At 42.4% G+C, this 19,426-nt stretch overlaps 2 protein-coding genes across 5 annotated transcripts in view; one reads left to right on the forward strand and one right to left on the reverse strand.

Moving 5' to 3' along the window:
- si:ch211-141o9.10 (probable endonuclease 4) lies at nt 1-8,424 on the reverse strand. 3 transcript variants are annotated; one of them, XM_059324290.1, is made up of 8 exons: nt 7,975-8,424; nt 4,904-5,077; nt 3,981-4,190; nt 3,676-3,858; nt 2,415-2,546; nt 2,182-2,286; nt 1,259-1,388; nt 1-238 (listed from the first exon to the last, which is right to left on the reverse strand). In XM_059324290.1, the coding sequence occupies exons 2-8, from the start codon at nt 5,067-5,069 to the stop codon at nt 178-180; spliced, it is 987 nt and encodes a 328-aa protein (XP_059180273.1). In that variant the 5' UTR covers nt 5,070-5,077; nt 7,975-8,424; the 3' UTR covers nt 1-177. The 3 variants fall into 3 exon arrangements, with proteins under 3 accessions (XP_059180273.1, XP_059180274.1, XP_059180275.1); XM_059324291.1 differs by lacking the exon at nt 7,975-8,424 and adding an exon at nt 7,246-7,320; XM_059324292.1 differs by lacking the exon at nt 7,975-8,424 and adding an exon at nt 5,908-6,085.
- tnrc6ba (trinucleotide repeat containing adaptor 6Ba) overlaps nt 7,184-19,426 on the forward strand; it is a 25,557-nt gene continuing 13,314 nt past the window's right edge. Inside the window, exons 1-8 of one of the 2 annotated variants that reach the window (XM_059324286.1) lie at nt 7,184-7,699; nt 10,491-10,580; nt 11,982-12,003; nt 12,331-12,771; nt 12,897-15,872; nt 17,654-17,827; nt 18,006-18,202; nt 18,466-18,540. In XM_059324286.1, the coding sequence (XP_059180269.1) occupies nt 10,524-10,580; nt 11,982-12,003; nt 12,331-12,771; nt 12,897-15,872; nt 17,654-17,827; nt 18,006-18,202; nt 18,466-18,540 (3,942 nt within the window). In that variant the 5' untranslated portion in view covers nt 7,184-7,699; nt 10,491-10,523. The remainder of the gene's footprint in view (nt 7,700-10,490; nt 10,581-11,981; nt 12,004-12,330; nt 12,772-12,896; nt 15,873-17,653; nt 17,828-18,005; nt 18,203-18,465; nt 18,541-19,426) is intronic. The other variant, XM_059324287.1, reaches the window with a different exon arrangement.

Genomic DNA, 19,426 nt, shown 5'->3' on the forward strand with positions numbered 1-19,426 from the left:
ATTCAACTCATGTTTGGAACAGTTCACACGTTAATAAACAACAAAACAAGTTTTAAGTGTGTATAAGAACAACAGGCTCCACCATCGAAACACTTCAGTTCTCTTCACAGATGTGCGAGCAGTGGTTAAACAGGGCTCAGTTTAACAGTGTCAATACATCAGTTTCATCAGTGCTCACTATTTTTTCTCACAGAGGGAGTAGAGAAGGTCAATCTGCTCAGCATACTCAAATCCTGGCCTGTGGGGAAAAAACAGTGGTGTTATAATCTGGCGGCAACCTCCTGGTCTGAGCAGGGAAGCAAACCCCAAGTGCCTTAAGCCATCTATCTATAAAAGCAAGAAGTGTCTATGTGTGTGTGTGTGTGTGTGTGTGTGTCAGAGCTTTCAACACTTATGAAAGTCTAGGGTCCAGCACCTTAACATCTATATTTTGTCAATTTCAAGTCTAGTTTTGAGTTTTTCTAGCTAGGCGAGCTTAAAATTCCAAATCTCCTGAGATATTTGTTATGAAATCATAATTGATATGATCATATTGATGATTCTCATTATGTCCTATTAGTAATGTTGATAGGCTAATTTAGACTGAGTAGGTTATTTTATCTTCATTGTAAGGCTCAAAATAAGGTTTTCGGCTCCATTTCGACATTTTTTCTCTTTTTTGGCCAACAATGTCTCTTTTGTTTGTAAAGGTTGCAGACCCCTGGTCTAGGGCATATCTCGCTGACCGGATGGGCAACTGGAGGTCCGGGGGCCACATACGGCCCGCACCCTCACTTGAAGTGGCCCTCAGTACAACTACATGCATTTGAGCATCAAATCTTAAAAGTGCAGTGTAAAAATGCACAAAATTACTTCTTGCATTAATGTTGGCCTGCTGTTCTTGCACTGAAAAATAAAATAAATGACAGTAAGTGGTTATTTGTTATTTGCTTCAAATCTTTTGTATTCCTGTTTATACTGTTATACATGCATTTGAGCATGAAATATGTTAAGTTACTGCACTGTAAACATATTTAAAATTGCAGTTTCATCATATCTGGTTAAGTGCACGGTCCTATATGTGGCCCTGTGGTAGTGTCCATGAAAAGTTGTGGTCCTCTCCAGCATTTAAGTTGCCCATCCCTGGTCTATGGTTAAAATTAGCACTCTCCTCCATTAGATTCCCATTGTGTAAATTAATAAAGGTGTGTTGTCCAATGTAAGGAGCACATCTATCCATTGTACACTAACAGAGCTCTGGTTTCTGCAGGTATCTCACCGTCCAGGCGTCTCCAGTATCAGCGGGATGTTGTCCAGTCTGGGCTCATTGACGATGTCTCGGAAAGCAGAGAGTCCAATGTGACCTTTACCGATATCTTCATGGCGATCAAGGTGGCAGCCAAGTTTACCTGCGAGAGAGAGAGAAAAGAGGAAGAGAAGGAACAAAGCAGAGCTGAATTAATGAAAGTCACACATTTTGCACTCCATTTATGTAAGACACGGCACAGGCTAAATATATGACACATTGCTATGTTATTATTATTATCAATATTATATATATATATATATATATATATACACTGTTGCTGCCATTACTATTATTACTATATAGTGTGATATACTACTATTATTATTATACTGGCCTTATTATTATTATTTTATATTTTATCATATTATTATTATTATTATATTATATACTATACTGTCTAGTCTACCTCAGTATTTTATTCTATTGTATTTCATTGTACTTAAATACCGGACTGCTGTGACAACTGAATTTCCCTTCGGGGATGAATCAAGTACTCTCTGTCAATTCAATTCAATTGGCTTTATTGGCATGACGTAACACTGTATATATTGCCAAAGCAAGCATCAGAAAAAAAGATAACAGTAAGGAAAGCAATATTTACAATAAATTATTATAATTCTATTATTCATTTTAAAAGAAATGTCTCTGTCTGTCTCTCTCTCTCTTATTGACCACTCAAGGTAGAAACTTTCCATGAGAAAGAGAGTGAGAATAGGTTTTATCTGCTCAGGCTGTATTTACTATGTTATATGCAGACAGAAACAGACATTTTACCAAATCATAAGCAGACATAATTAATTAATTTGCCAAACATCAATTTAAAAGAAATAGTACAAGTAAAATTAAAAGTAGATTAACTGTCTGACCATTTGCAACACAAGTCCTGACTGTACCTTTGGAGTCGTTGAGGTGGATGGCTCTGAGGTAGTGGAGCCCCACCTCCTGGTCAAACTCATCTAGTGTGGCCTTCACTCCTCCTTCTGCAGCCACGTCGTATCCTACAGAGACAAGGAACAACACGAACACAAACACAAACAGCAGCTGTAATGGCAATTTTATTTAGAGTTTGCATAAACAATGAAAGAGATGTTTGACTAGCTGTTGATTAACCTGGAGGTTTACTCACCTGCAGCGAAGGCATGGCAGGTATCCAGACACACTCCCACTCTGCTCTGGTCTCTCACTCTGTCTATGATGCTCTTCAGCTCTGAGAACTTTCCGCCCACCGTGCTGCCCTGACCGCTCATGTTCTCCAGCACTGACCACATCAGAGGCATAGAAGAAAAAAAAGACGCTATCAGTTCAACTCAGCTCTGCTAATTATTTGGAAAATTGACTTGTGGTAGTAAAATAATAAAATAATAATCCTCTTAATCCACTTTTAGGCACTTGGTTTGGCTGCGACTGATAAGTTCAGATGCTTTAACCAAAATGTGTTTTATTTAAACATTTTAATGAACTGAAGTGTAAACAACAACAACCAACATATTTACATAAATAAAAGAAGTTTGTGCATGAAATTCCCAGTGCAGCCAAACAAATTTACTGACTTGAAGCTGACTCAATGAAGGACCCAAAAACATCTCTCCTCCTTTCATTACCCTGAACATACTGCTGGGTGATTTCTTATCTGCCCAGTCTGCCAAGCCTTTAGAACCAGTGTTACCCACAGGACTTTTTTTTTAGAAATATTTGCCCTAGAAGCCTAAATTTGGTGCCTCTCGCACATTCTAATGTCACTATTCCATTTTAATCTTTGCATTTTTAATGAATTATTGTAAAGGAGAATAAGGGTTCTGTTTTATTTAAGGTGTCATATTTTGACAGATTTTCTGAGACTATGATGGGGGACCCAAACAAAGTCTGAGTGTCCGGGAGCATAAAAGCCTAAATTTAGTGTTAAATTCCATCTTAATCATTGCATATTTTAATGGAGAATAAGGGTTCTTATATGTTTTATTTAAGGCGTCATATTTTGACAGTCTTTTTGCAAATTTTGCAAACTGTGGTGGACTCTGCTAACACATCCATGTGCTCTTATTTTGAAAGCTACAAGCTACATGTGTTTGCTTTTATTTTGAAGGCGGGTCTAACAAGTTCTTACCGTAACACCTTATGGACTGAAAGTCAGAACTTGGAGCTTGGAACAATGTTGACATTTCTGACATTTGTGTAGACCTTGAACGCACCATTAGCCGCCAGACTCTCTATGTGCTGCAATGTAAATAACCTAACTAACAGAACATTAATCCTCTGTTTTACCACTGAAAGTGGGGGGGCGGATCGGGATCACTATGAATCTGGGGGGGACATATCCCCCCCGTCCCTAGTGCCATCTGCATGCATGGCTTCAGGTCATTTTTTGTAATCTTGTCCATCTCCTGTACCTGTAACCACAGCAGGTGTTTGCTGGTGAGCGTGGTTAATGGCTCCTGCTATCTTCTCGACACACTGCTCAGTAGTGATGGAGCCCAGGGAGGAACCAGGGTGGAAGTTGTAGAGGTTGAGACCCAGGAGGCTGCAGCGGCTGAGCTCATCCAGCAGCAACGCCTGGCTCTTCTCAAACACATCTGGGAGCAACATGGGACACAAAACAGAGGAGGTCGTCAGAAGAGAAGAGGAGACACGGTCGAAAAGACAAAATAACTAATGCAATATGGGGGCAGGGTGAGGAGGCAAAGGACAGACCAACCCTCTTTAGGAGAGCCGCAGTTCATCAGGTAGGACCCATGGGGCAGGATGTGAGCTGGGTCAAAGCCCTGAGTGGAACATTGCTCCCGAAACTTTGCTGCAGCCGTCTGGTCTAGTGCGGGCCTCTTCCATGAGCGCTGGGAGCCCAGGAACAGGGCGAAGCTGCTGCCACCCATTTCTGTGCAGGATGCCACCGCTTTCCAGATCCCACCTGGAGACAAAAGGGAGCACAAGAACTGTAAGAGTGTGTGGGTGTGTTTTAAAGGGGACATATTAAAAAAAACAAAAAAACTTTTTTCCACGCTTGTGTAGATATGTGGTTATGTGCCTACCAACACAAAAACTGTTAAATAAGACAACTCAGTCAAAACTCACCTGTTCAGAACTGCTTTTAATGTGTGAACTTTGTTGTTGATTTTAATTGTTTGTTTTATCTTTAACTGCATTTTAACTGTTTTAACTGTAAAGCGTCTTTGTGTACCCTGGAAAGCGCTCTATAAATAAAATGTATTATTATTATTATTATTATTATTATTTTATTTGGGCTGCCTGGATCAGAAAACATGACTCAACCAGCTATTCAGGCTCATTAGAATATACCAAACAAAAACACTAAAAATGAGATAAAATGAAGGTGAAATGAAAAGAAATATACAATGAGAGAAAACAAGAGAAAAAAAGAAAAAGAAAAGGAGAACAGGTCAAACCTGTACGTGCAACAGCTCAGCTGTTAATTTCTCTTAACAGATTAAATTAAATCATACATGTTCAAAAGGGAGTAGGAAGAAGTGTACACTTATAAATTCCTACCCTTCTCCTCTGCTTATTATATTATTATTAATACTATTACTGATATATATATATATAAACCTGAAAATAAGCATAATATGTTCCATTTAATATTTTTTAAGAAGAATGTCTTACCTTGAATGCCAACATGAGCTCCAATGTATTTCTTATTCCCACGGTTCTTCCTCCTCCTGTCTCCTCTCTCCTCAGCCTCCTTCTCCTCCGTGTCCTCTCTCTCCTCTTCTCCTCCCAATTCCTCCTCAGGTTTTCTTTTTCTTGCTCCTCTTTTTTTCGGACCCATGCTGTCAACTGAAAGATATAAACAGCGCTTAAAGCAACAACTTGTATGGCAATAGTGGCAGATTTAAGTATGCATTTGGATGAGTTTATAGCATACAAGGCACAGATGAAATTTTGATTTCAGAGGTGGGAGAACACAGGTATCTTTAATAAAACTCAAACTCTTTCAGTTCACTGTGTTTTCTAGTAGTTGTTATAGTTTTCTATTGTTACTTTTAAGTTTACTGTTCCCTTTTTGGTTTGACCTTTTGTAAAGCATCTAGCCTCCAGCTTCTCCTCCTCCATCTTCCATCTCCTCCTCCTGTATCTCCTTCTGCATCTCTACTATCCGTCACCTGACAAAAATATATTGTTGCATACATAGACGGATTATCATGACCACGAGCCCCTGTCTATGGTCTACACACGCATTATGTGCGCGTGCAACGGCGCTCTTTCCATTACGTACATAACAACACCGGCACACACAACCACACAACATTATTGTCAGTTTAGGTCTGTTTTGTTTGCCACCTGCCACGTACAGAACAATATATAGGCTATATATATATTATGGGCTAGACAGAAATCTCAAACAGCCAGCCCTTGCAGTATTCATTAAAATATAAGTAACCACCTATTTTTAAAAACGAAACTATCAACCAGCGCTTCCGGCGCACACAGACTCACTTACACACACAAATTCAGGCACGTGCCATGGAGGAGTCATGTTGTCATGGTAATAAACAAATGCACTAAATCGCGCTAATGTGTTCAGACCGACCGTCCGACCGGGGGTCGAACCCCGCACTCGGGTGCCGAGTACTCAGATACCGGCTACATTCCTAGAAACTGCTCACCTAAACCACCGGCTTTTTCCTGGCCTTCTTCGAGGAAAAGTCCTTGATAAAGTAATCACAGTCCAACTGTCAGACCAGTTTGGCCTCTACGGCCAGTTACATAGTGTGGTTTCAGCTTTTTCTTCCCTCTGTTTTCGTTTAGCTGATCCACTGAGCGCCCAAGTCTCCATTTTAAAAACGCACTTTTTTTTTCAACTTTGACCCCAGCGACCAGCATATTGTGTCATCACACATTACTGATTTAATCTTATAATTTCTAAAGCATTTAATTGACTTTATTAACATACTACATTTTCAAAGCCACATTCATTCCAATATATTTTTAAATTGTACCAAAAATAAATAAATAAATAAAAATCTGAAGGCCAAAGGCCCTTATTGGCTCTAGGGCCCTGGGCACACAACCACTTTGCCCATGCGGTAATCCGAACAGTGTGACAATCATCAATTTTTATGATACGGTTGTAGAGGAAAAAACTTAAGTTTCACAATTATCATGAGTATGGATCATAGACTGTATAAATAGTATGGATGTATAAAATCACATTTGTAACCCGAGGTTTCAGCTTGAGCGGCCGTTGTCGTGCCAAAAAGTGATAGCCTGCCAGAATCTGATTTCTGGCCGCGGGAGCGCGCACGGCAGCCCGTTGAGCGGTAGCGTAAACACGTCTGCTTTTCTCTGGATTAAACGGTCTTAATATGCAGATACACACAACTGTATTATAATGTAATTATAGCAAAGGCACGTGGCTTCGAAAGTTTAACATTTGTTGTTGCGTAATTATTACAACTGTGGCCAAAAGAAGTGTATAGTTTGTAGCGAAATCAGACATGGCAACTACGTGATAGACACGTCTATTTCAGTTTTCACCTCGCAAAAACTGATTGAAGGCATAGTATAGTTACTGAGAGGTTATTTCAGCCTAAATATGACTCGATCTCATTCATGAGCTTCATAATGTAAACACTAGAGCTCACAGGACAGCTTGGAATCCCTTTAAAGCACCATTACAACACAAAATAGGCATTTTCACCTGCCAAAAATTGATTGAAGGCCAGATACAGTTACTCAAAGGTTATTTCTGCCTAAATATGACTCGATCTCATTCATGAACTTCATAATGTAAAGATCTGACCGCTCAACGGGCTGCCGTGCGCGCTCCCGCGGCCAGAAATCAGATTCTGGCAGGCAATCACTTTTTGGCACGACACCGTTTTCCGCCTGGTCCTAGTGCCCGACGGTTCTCTTTTAGACGGTAAAAACTGCAGGGGTCAAAAACGGCCGTTTGAAAAAAGAGCAGGGGACATGTACCCTGTGTCCCCCCCCAAAAAAATTACCTCCGTGATACGAGGCATCAACAGTGGTGCAAAGTTTGACTGTCAAAACTTTATGAAGGTCAAAATGCGTCTTTTCTGCATCCCTCCGGCAGCAGCAGCAGCAGCCAGTCAGAGGGCTTCACGCGGCTTCACGCAGCAGCTGCCACTGGAGACGCTTCATGCTGAGCAACAAAATGGCCGCCCGTCAACCGACTGACTCCACAGCGCTTTGAAATTTAAATTCTTCTGCACATTAGGGTTTACACTATTACAACGTTAGTACTTATTTACAAACCAGTAGCTTGTTCCTTGTGTATTTTCATCCTCCGCCACTTACTTACTTGACTGTCCGCTCAGGCGTCGCTGTTCTTGTAGCCTCGACGAATGCCTCAAAAAGCTAAAAAAAAAATCGCACTGAAGCACTTTAGCTAAGCTAAGCTAGCACGCTAGCTTCTCTTCATATGTGATTCCAGAGGTGAGTAACCTGCCTTTTATCTCTGAGCGTTTTCATCATTTGTATGCATGCAAAAAATGACAATGCAATGCAACACATTTGCTAATGAAATGCCTTTTCTACTGGGCTTGCTACAGCTAAGCTAACGGCGTTAGCCTGGCTACTTGTAGCTTCTGTCAGTAGGTAACTTAGCATTAGCTCTGATGTAGCATTAGTGTCTGCAGCAGATGGAGATATATGTGGCTCGGTGTATTTGCTGTTAAGCACCATTTGTGTACACAGAACAGATTACTTACTTAAGGTGCGTTAGTTGACAGCTGGTTGATGTCGTTAATGTTGACTTGGTGGTGTTGGTGCTGTTGTGTGTCTGCGTATTTTAAGTATTAGCAGAAACCACTCCTTAATGTTAGCCGTCGACCATATATTTATACTAACCCTAATGCTAACCTGCTTATGCACCGTTCAGTTTAAGCGACTTTAACCTCTGGATCAGGGATGGGCAACTTAAATGCAGAATGGGGCCACAATTTTTCATGCACACTACCACAGGGCCACATATAGGACAGTGTACTTCACCAGATATGATGAAACTGCAATTTTAAATATGTTTATAGTGCAGTAACTTAATATATTTCATGCTCAAATGCATGTATAACAGTATAAATAGGAATACAAAAGGTTTGAAGCAAATAAAAAATAACCACTTACTGTGATTCCTTTTTTTTTTATCAGTGCAAGAACAGCAGACCAACATTAATTGCAAGAAGTAATTTTGTGCATTTTTACACTGCACTTTTAAGATTTCATGCTCAAATGCATGTAGTTGTACTGCTTATGCACCGTTCAGTTCAAGCGACTTTAACCTCTGGATCAGGGATGGGCAACTTAAATGCAGAATGGGGCCACAATTTTTCATCAACACTACCACAGGGCCACATATAGGACCGTGCACTTCACCAGATATGATGAAACTGCAATTTTAAATATGTTTATAGTGCAGTAACTTAACCCTATAAAGCCAAGTGTATCATATTTGATACATAAGTTTTTGAGACCTCTACATCATCAGTGTGATTTTTTTCCCTGAAAAACCTGATGAATACATGAATTGATGATTAAAAAAAACCGAGCAACAAAAATACCAGATGTAACAAAAATGATTTGCTGGTTCCGCTGGTAGATCTGTCATTGCTGCGTGAAAACTTCATATCAAAATATTTTGTATGTTTGAGGAAAATGTTAAAAGGAAAGTCAAAGTTTTATTTGGTTAAAAAGATTAGGTTTTATATGATTATGTGAGTTCAAGAAAAGCAAATTGTGAGCAACAAATTGCACAAAAAGACCTGATGTATCAAATATGATCCAAATTAAATTCATATATGAAAATTGATATTGAATTAAAAAAAAATGTTAGCCGGTTCAACAAACACTCCAGTTTTGAAAATTTAGAATTTTCTGGCAATTATTTCACTGTTCAGGCTTTATAGGGTTAATATATTTCATGCTCAAATGCATATATAACAGTATAAATAGGAATACAAAAGGTTTGAAGCAAATAAAAAATAACCACTTACTGTGATTCCTTTTTTTTATCAGTGCAAGAACAGCAGACCAACATTAATTGTAAGAAGTAATTTTGTGCATTTTTACACTGCACTTTTAAGATTTCATGCTCAAATGCATGTAGTTGTACTGAGGGCCACTTCAAGCACTTAGGAAGTGGAGGATGTCAGGTTCGTTGTCTGTGAATCAAGGGATCCTGTCTGCTGGAAGTGTTATGGCACTGTGTGAAAATGAAACCAACTAAAGACAGACCTTTACAGGGCGTAGCACTTTAATAGGTTTTGCATTTACAGCTGCTCTCTTCTAAGTTAATAAGCTTGCGATTTTAAACAGGGTAATGTTAGTTTAGATATCCTGCTTCAGCTATTATTTAAGTGTATTTAATGTGTGCATTTGTTGCATTACAGCAGAGTGACAATATTTCTAAGCCTTTTATATTATTAAAGCTAAGTTAAATGAACAGTGAATGCCTTTCCCTGTTCGTTTTTCTTTAAAATAATTCTGCATATAAATATGCAGCATCAAAATCAAACCCTAAAATAGCACTACAGTTTATCAATATTCAGCCACAGTGTGGTATGTAATAAATGTGTATTTATTGTTGAATTTGTCTTTGTCAGCCTGCTCTGTGCTCTTATATTGGGGATTCTAGTGACGTTGCATTATTTGGTGTTCTTGTATTGCATGCGTTTCTTGTCTCACATCTGTTAAATAGCCTAATCCACAAGATTTGCTCACACCCCATCTTAGAAATAGTTAAAGCACAAGCATGGGTCTGAAAGCTTCAGTTGGTTACTTGTTATGGTTTCCATAGCCACACGCAGACTCAGTCAGTCTGCTGACAAGATGATTTAACTGACTAAATCAAGCCTCTTGTACACATCTAAATTGATCATCTTACAGTATTCTGCATGCCTATGATAGGGATAATTACTGTTTGTTGCCCACATGTCCGTGAGTATTCTTAGCTCTAGCACCTGATGGCTGATTCATCCAATCAAGCATGCAGTCCATTGTCACTTACACACATGTATAGAGGCTCACGTGGCCCTGAGCCTCTGTGCAACTGTTGCGTTTTATTTTTTCCTTGATTCTTGCTGCAGTCATCATTACCTATTGGTTAGTGTATTTTTAGAGCTGTTTTTATACTTAACAGACAAAAGCCACTGCCTATACAAAAAATACTCTGTGATTTTTAAAATGGTGACGGTGTAACTACAGTTTTGGAATACCCTTATTTTTCCTCTAGAAGAAAGGAGTATCAGGACAGGAGCAGTAGTTCATGGAAGACAAGAAAAGGAAAAAAGACGACAAAAGGAAAAGGGAAGCCTCTCAGAAGGTGAGCATGTTCAAAATGACTTGCAAGCTGCTCCATGTGGGCTGCACATTATTGAATGAACATGTGGCACCTCCATGTTTAACAGCAGCTTGATGAACTTTGAGAAAATCCTTTCATCTTGTTTATATGAGTGCTATTTCTGCTTATTTGGGGTTGTGTAATTTTTGGGATGAGTTGGGATAATATTGGCATTCTTTAATTTAACTCGGTAGCCGAATATTTGGTGGCACTGAATAGATTTAAGTGTGCCAGTAGTGGTATTTCCAAAAAGGCAAATGGAATATTGAAATGTCGCATTATAGAAAATGTGAATTAGGGATGTTTCCATCAACTGGTAAAGAGCAAATAAACAAAGCTGCATAAACGTACTTTGGTCAGAAGATGGCAGTGTAATGTATTGCCGTCATTGAACAGAAGAAGAAGAGATTGCACAAGAGATAAAAGATTATAAAAAAGAGGTTGCAGGTCTTCAGTCTAACATTCAGGTCTAACATTCAATTGTGCATCTAATAATTGTTCTTTCATGTCAGCTCGTCTTGACCAGCAGAGCAAAACAGCTGATCAGTCATACGTCAGAACTTATTCGAAAAAAGCGTTTTCCATCTCGTTAAGCACATTAACTATTTTCAGACATTAAAAAAAAAAATCACCACTTTTAGTGTTTCCATCAAGCTTTGCTCATGCAAATCTTCAAAATGTGCATCAAAATTTGTAGATGGAAAAGCAACTATTGTCTTTTACCAGTTGTATAGATTTAATTCACACCTATATCCTATCAATTGTTGGTTTAACTATATGAGAACATATGATGATATGTACTCATCATTGTTACGTGGCATGAGATGCTATCAAATTGATGCCAATTGCATGTGGTCGTATTTAACACAATGTCAAATATTTGTTTTGTCATTCTTTTAAAGGACTTTACAGATAACAAAATCATTTTTCTTTGAACACAAACGTTTGCATTTGGCACATTTCTGAAGGATTTCATTGGCCCAGGAGGAGCTTTATGCTTCACTGTTTTATAAATATGAAATGTAACTAACGGGAAGAAGAACCAAATTAAGACATGCATTATTAATGTTTGGATTATGTCTGTCAGTGTTCGGAGAATACTATTTAAGACATGACAAGTCTCAACAACACGGGATCTTGAATGGGAGTTATGTGTTTATTATCGTGACACTCCCAGATTCAGAGGAAATGTTTTCTCTATCTAACCTCAATCCCAGTTTTCATTCTTGTGAAACCAATGTTGTCTCTGCACATGTTGTTGTACGTAAGAGTAAAAGTTTGACATTTTAATGAATGAAATGTTTCTTCTTCATGGTGTCTTCACTTTGATACTTTTTAAACAATGATTTAGTAACTAATGTTTTTTTTCTTCCATCATTTTAGGTCACAGAACAAAAAAACAAAGGTAAGGAGCACAATGATGTATGTGTGTATGTTTAAATATTAATGTCAGGTGTTTGACACCAAAATTCTCCTATCTTTCTTCAGGCATTTGATCTTTCATTTCAGTTCTTAATTGTCTTTTGCAACATTTCCATGTTTCAGTTTTGAAAATCAAAGAGGGGGCTAAATGCAGCATTTTTCTCTTTCCTTATCTGCTTCATACCAAAATATGGAAGTGATTACATTCACCGAAAATTAATTGTGCAGTCTTCTGATAAATTTGGCAAGATGTACTTGGTTAAATATAGCTAATGCCTCCATTTCTCTCTCTGCCGTGCCCTTGCTGCAGTGCCAGACTTGACCAAGCCGGCGTCTGCCCAGTCTCCTGCCACTCAGAGCAGCTCTGCTTCCCCCAGCCCTGGACCCACCCCCTCTGCCTCCCCATCCCCAGCCACCTTGGGCCCTGGCAGTGCTGCCACCCCGTCACAGGGCGGCAACAATGCCAAGCGCCTGGCGGTGGCCAACGGACAACCCACCTCCACCACCATTTCTTCCTCCACCGCTGGCGGCCCCAGTGCTGCTGGAAACGGCAGTACAAGTAGCGGAGGCGGAGCCCAGGCGCCTCAGCAGCAACCGCGCTACATGCCGAGAGAAGTGCCGCCGCGATTCCGCTGCCAGCAGGACCATAAAGTGCTACTGAAGAGGGGTCAGCCGCCACTGTCCTCCATGCTGCTGGGAGGGGGAGGAGGAGGAGGGGATGGCCCCAATGCAAACATGGCTGCTGTCTCAGGTAAGTGTAAGCAATGATGTCATTGGGAATGATCCATTCTGTGTTAAGATCATTTGGAACATTTCTTTGAACATTTCTTTCTTTTGACCCTTAAAGTTTCTCTCTTGTGGGATTTGCCTTTTCAGATTCTGGTGCAGCTGCCTCCTCATTGTCCCTCACCTCATCATCAGTTGCTGCTTCAACTACTACTTCTAATTATGCAAATTCCATGTGGGGGGCGAGCTCAGGCAGCCAGGCCTCCTCTCAGGGCAGGGAGAAGGTGATCGTCGATGGTAACGACCTGGAGGAATGGCCTAGCATCGCTGGCAATGATGGGGGAGGAGCTTCTTTCACCGGGGCTGGAGGGGGCAGCAGCAACAACGGAATGCCTGTGAACAGCATCAGTGCCTCTGGCAACCAATCCTCACCCACTTCCTCGTTCTCTTTGCCCAATGAATGTATGCAGTCGTCCAACGGTGTGGCGTGGGGGATGGCTGCCTCCCAGGGTCATCTTGGAGGAGGGAATGCAGTAGCTGCAGCTGGGCCTATGCTACAACAGCCCTCCTCACTTTCCAAAGCCTCCGCTGTGCCAGGGAGCCATGATGCCAGTGGCCCCGTTGATGGCAGCAGTGGGATTCCAGGTGCCAACTTCAATCCAAATGCCAACCCTTCGGCCTGGCCTGCCCTGGTGCAGCAGGATGGGCCCGCTGCTGCAGGGGAAGGAGGTCCATCTTCCTTCCATCACCAGGGCCCTGGAGGGTCTATGTCTGCCAACAACTCAGCTTCCCTGGGCCTGGGAGCCGGGGCAGTCGGGGTGCTGGGGGGTCACCCACCTTTATCTGTGAATCAATCAAGCACCCATCAGCGGCAACTTCACCAAATGCAATCCAGAGACAGAGAGATGGGAGGGGGGAAGTGGGACAGCGAATCAGCGGGACCAAAAATCGCAGGGGGGGAAGGCATTGGGGGAGGAATGGACCGTGGTGTCGGAGGAGGCGAGATGAACGTGGGAGACCACAGCCTCGCCTCCTCATGGAGAGGCCAGTCTTCTTACCCTGCAGCTAACTCCAAAACGGGTGCCTCAAGGACTGATGGATGGGAGAGTGGAGGAGGCGGCACAGGTGGATTCGGAGCTGCTGAAGGGGATAATGGGACCTCGAGTTGGGGGTATCCGAGTTCCACTAGTGGGGGTAGTGCTTGGGGCAGTGCTGGAACTGGGGGAAACAGTAGTCAAACCACCGGGGTATCTCAGGGAGGGTGGGGGTCATCAGGAGCAGGAGGGGAGAGAGGGGTTTCAGGTGGTGATTGGGGTGGGAGCTCCACTGGTGTTGGTGCAGCTAATCCAGGAGGTGAGGGAATCGGTGGAGCCTGCAGCAGTAACAGCAGCAGTAGTGGGGGCAGCACAGCTGGCAACCCCCCTGCCACCTCCTCCTCTTCCTCAGCAGCCACCACTATGACCAGAGCTTGGGACAATCAGAAGGGAGAGAGTGAAACAGGGGAATGGGGTGGGGGAGAAGATGGACAGGGAGCACAGGGAGGATCTTCATCCAGTGGTGGAAATTCCAGAAGCGAGAGCGGGCATAACCGTAGTCACAGTCGTCCTCCCCGCCCTGCACCTAATGCTGAAGCTGCCTTACAGAACCTGCTCAGCCGGTCTGATCTGGACCCTCGGGTCCTGTCCAACACAGGCTGGGGGCAAACACAGATCCGACAAAACACGTCCTGGGACTTTGAAGAACGTGGAGGACAGAACAAAGGTGGATCATCATCAGCTACATCAAAACACGCATCATCTCTCGGAGGTTCTTCTCAGTATTCTGGTGGACCCAGGACTCTAATCAGTGATTCTATGGGCCCAGGGGTCAATCCTTCCCTGGTTCCCTCTGCTGGGTCCTCTGGAGAGGGCTGGGAGAGCAGCAGCAACAGTAGCAGTAGTGGGGCCTCTCTGTCTGGGAGAGCTCCACCACCTTCAGGCCCCAACATGAGGAATCTTGGCGTCTCACAATCTGGGCCAGTGACCGCACAGGGACCTGGTATGGGGTCAGGGGTTATGCCGGGTCATAGCCAGCAGGGGAAGGCTACAGGCTGGGGTGGAGGAGGGATGGGGGCTGGGGATGGCCAGCAGGCCAAAGGATGGGGGAATGAGGAATGGAGAGACAGTAGTAGAGGAGGAAATGGAGGAGGATGGGGTGATCATGGGCAACAGGGTGACCAGACAAGTGGAGGCTGGGGAGGAAATGAGGAGAAAGGGTCAGCCGGGTGGAAAGAAATGGGAGGGAACACAGGAGGGAGTGGGTGGGGTTCGGGACAGAAGGTTGGAGCAGGTAGGGACTGGGGAGAGCAACAGTCCAAATCAAATAATGGAGGAGGTGGATGGGAGGATGAGAGGAAGAATGGAGGAGGAAACTCAGGTGGGGATTCAGGTGTGGGTAGTTGGGGGAGCTGGGATGAAGGAGCTCCTCGGAGAACCTGGGGAGCAGGGGGCACAGGTGGAGGAGGGAGTGGAGGAGGGGGAATGGGTGTTGTCGGGGGCATGGGGTCTAAACCCCATCAAAATTGGGGTGGAGGAAACAAAATGCACCAGATGCCAAACAGCCAGCAGGGCTCTATCACAGGCCCGCCGGCACAACTGCAACAGCAACAATCACAGCCCCGCAATCAGCATCCACAGCGACAGCAAGCGTTGGACCAAGGGGCTATGCAAGGGGGCGGGGGGAGGAAACCCATCTCTCAAGCCCAGAATCAGAACCAAAGCTCAGGCTGGACCTCGGGGCCCATTCCTGGTGGCTCCGGAGGAGTAGGAGGAGGAGGAGGTGGAAGTGGATCTGAACCAAGCGGCTGGGAGGAACCCTCACCGCAGTCAATAAGCAGGAAGAATGAGATAGATGATGGAACATCAGCATGGGGAGACCCAACACATTACAACTACAAGCCGGTCAACCTGTGGGATAAGAATAGCGCCCCTGCTGGGCAGCAGCAGCAGCACGACCAGCAGCCACACGTCCAGGCTCCGCAACAGCAGGCACCTCCAGTACAGCAGCAGCCTAGCAGGCAGCCTGCAGGGCTTGGAGGTAACAGAGATTTCAACACTGGCCATGGACCTGGAAAAACTTCAGCTATTGGTAAGACACTATTTATCTCTATAAACAGATATTTGCATATGAAGGCAGAATTGATAGTATTTAAAAAAAAAAAAAAAAAAAATTTTGTAGGCAACAGGGCAAGATTCTGTTTTCTGAGGCGTTCCATTTGTAGTTAGTTTGCAGTTTGTGTAATATTAGTCTTGCATAGCCTGACCTTCATCCACAGAGCTGTGTCAGTACTGGAGAAAGGTCCCAATATTGTACTACTAATGGTGGAAAAAACGTTGAGGTTTGTTTGTATTTCTTTAAACCAATCACAGTCGTCTTCGGCATCTAACCTATGGATGCAGCCATCAATCCCCATCCCCTGCAAAATTTATAGCAGAGATAGCAAAGGGGAGAAAAATGGCCCATGAGAGGTGAAACTAGTGGCAGGCTTGTAGCAACCATCTACACCTAGTATCGGAGTCAGACTAGAGTAGTATTGATCAAATATCTTTGAGGGAGCTTTGGTTGCATGCAGGTAAATGGGTGGGATACATTGGCCAAAATTGTCAGATGAAAATTTAGCTTTTTGCTTCTTTTTTTAAAAAATGAATCTGCAGTAATTCTTACATTTCAAATTGCTAGTTGGGCTGTCAACAATGGCTGGCACACTGAAGAGGGAGTCCTGGCCTTAATATCTGTTATCCATATTTCTGCTGGCTGGAACCCAAAAAAGAGGCTGACTTGTCATTCAGATTCTTGAGACTGCCTTGTTGTAATACATTCAGTCAGTGGGTTTCGAGATTGACACTACAAACTGAATTTTACCATAGTTTAGTGATTTTAGACTTACTTGAATTGAGTGGGGGTTTTTTAATCCTTCATAAAGATAATTGGGGAAAGGTAATGTAATTAGCAAACCCATTTGACCTTTTTTGACAGTCTTTCAAAAAAATTGAAATATTAATTAAAACCATAGTCTCGTATTATAATATACTTAAAACGAACACCAGGGAAATAAATCACAAAGACTAAAAATCATTGATGACTTCATCAGATTCATAAATTAAGAAAACAATCCCATTGGTCAGTGAAGTCTTGTGACAGTAGCACACAGATAAGTGTTGGGGTTTTTTTTTTTTTACAAACTATGTGCATTCACACATGCAACCTTTCCTGTAATTTGTATCAGCAGTTGTCCAGTTAAAGGTCATGTGTAAATTGAAGTCTGTTTCTGAAACAGCTGTGGCATACAGATATTGCAGAATTGACAAATGTTTCTTATCAACTGAGCTGGCATGAAAATCACAGAGAGGCTAACAATTACTACAACTGTTTCCTTTATGGGAAAGTTTGATCCACTTTTTAAAGGTTAGCAAGTTCAGCATATCAAAATGACAACTCAACCAGCCACCTGCTTAGTATCTTTGCAGTTTAATCTCAAACCATATTAACAGTAGTTAGTTACTATACTGGAGCTTTAGTCAGTGCTGCATCTAAGTACAGCTGAGGTAAAAACATTGTCAATCTGTGAATATTCTCTGCATAAAACTGTCTTTGGCTGCAGATAAAATGCTTTGATCAATGTGTCAAGCCAATAAATTAAGTACACGTAAGGAAAAGCGTTTCTTTAGCCCTTTGGTAATCACTTTTAAACCCCTTTCGCCATTGTTAACTCATGTTACCATGCACAAATGCTCAGGTGAAATCAAACTAGATAAAGAAAATTTGTGTGGGCTCATGTGCAAAGTCAAGACCGAAACCATTGTGCGCTACCCTAAGGGTCTCCACCAGGTTGCTCCATCTTAACCTGTGTTTCCCATGTGTTTCTGCAGGTCCTTCAGGCTGGGGTGGTACTTCTCCATCTCCAGCTAGTCCTACAGTAGACAATGGCACGGCAGCTTGGGGAAAGACTACTACTGAAGCCCCATCTGGCTGGGGAGAACCTGATGATGCTGGAGGGAAGACAACAGGCTGGGGAAACCCTACTCCCAACCCCATCAAACCTGGTTAGAAAATCAGATAAAACTAATGCATTTGTGGTGAAATCATTTGAAAAATGAATTTTAATGCAATCACAGCCGTTGGTAGTAGAAAACATAGAAATGGATATCCATTTCAGATCTTTTAGTTACTTTTTCACAGTCTGATAGTGGCATTTTGGATGACCCCCCCCCCCCCCTGCAGGTTCAAAGTCTATGCAAGATGGCTGGGGGGACAAAGAGGGCTCTGTGGCTGCCTCGCGTCACTCGAGCTGGGAGGATGAGGAGGAGGGAGGCGGCATGTGGAACAGCGCTGGCTCCCAGGGAAGCAGCTCCTCTTGGGGACAGGGAAGCAATGGAGGCTGGGGACAGAGTCACACTGGGAAGAAGCCCAGCAACAAGGTGGGTTGAGAAAATAAATCTTGATAAAGGAAAAGCAGAATTTAAAAAAAAGTTTTTTTTTCAGAATTTAATGACATGACATTTGGGTCCTGCCTAAATTATGTTAATGTTGTATAGTGGCTAAGATGAAATGAAGACAAGTTGGAAATAGTTAGCTTAATTAATTTGTCCCACTGTGGGGAAAATGGTTTCTACTGGTTTTGTATTTTTGTTATATTGTTGCATTAATTTAAAAATCATTTCTCTTCGTATTTATTTCTCAGGGTCCACTGAAGCCTGGCGGAGGAGACTCATGGATTGGCCCCATCAACAGACAGTTCTCCAACATGGGGCTGCTGGTAAGACTAAACCTAAGACTAATCACCGTAGTATGGAAGCCCATTTCTGCAAAAATTATATTTTCAAGAAAGGTCATATAAGTCATTATAATGAGAAACATTCCCTTAAGTATCTCAAATTAATAACTTGCAGTTTGTTCACACCAAATGCAAAGCCAGCTTTTAACATGGCACAATTTTATACAAAGTCAATGCAAAGAAGCAAATTTGCAAAAAGCCCATCAGCATTAAGAGTCGCCTGCATAGCATAGCCCTGACTGATTTAAAATCCATTCAGAAAACTAGCATTAAAAGTCACTTAAAAAGTCAGACTTTTTATTGCAATTAAATCAAAGCAAAGTAATTTTAATATAGCTTCTTACCACTGTAGCAGCAATTTTCCAGTGAGCTATAGAGCTGTGTGCACCTCTGGATGTTGTGAAACCAGTAAAGCGCAGCTGTAGGGCAAAGCAGCATTATATATTATTTCAGTCATAGTTTAATACATTGCTGAAAGGAAGAATTCTGGTTTCCACATCAAGCAATGCAGATACACACAAATTATCCCACGATGTAACTCAAGCTAGGCAAAAATTTGCATTTGGACATATCTTAAAATAATGAGAAGGCCTGTTTTGACTGAGTACTTTGAGTACTTTTTGGAAAGCAGCTGAGTGTTTTGGCTCCGCCCACTAGTTAGTTCCCCTCGGCCTCTGTTCCCATACAGGTACTTCTGTAGCGGCTAACCAACGGAGTTGGAATGTGACAACGGACCGACGCGGCAAGCAGTGTTGCCAACTTAGCGACTTACTATTCAGAACCCTCTAGTGACTCTTTTTTTAAAAAGCGACTAGCGACAAATCTAGCGACTTTTTCTGGTGTTATTGGAGACTTTTAGAGAATCGTT

The sequence above is a fragment of the Centropristis striata genome, chromosome 21 (genome assembly GCF_030273125.1).
Source record: "Centropristis striata isolate RG_2023a ecotype Rhode Island chromosome 21, C.striata_1.0, whole genome shotgun sequence".
Lineage (NCBI taxonomy): Eukaryota > Metazoa > Chordata > Actinopteri > Perciformes > Serranidae > Centropristis > Centropristis striata.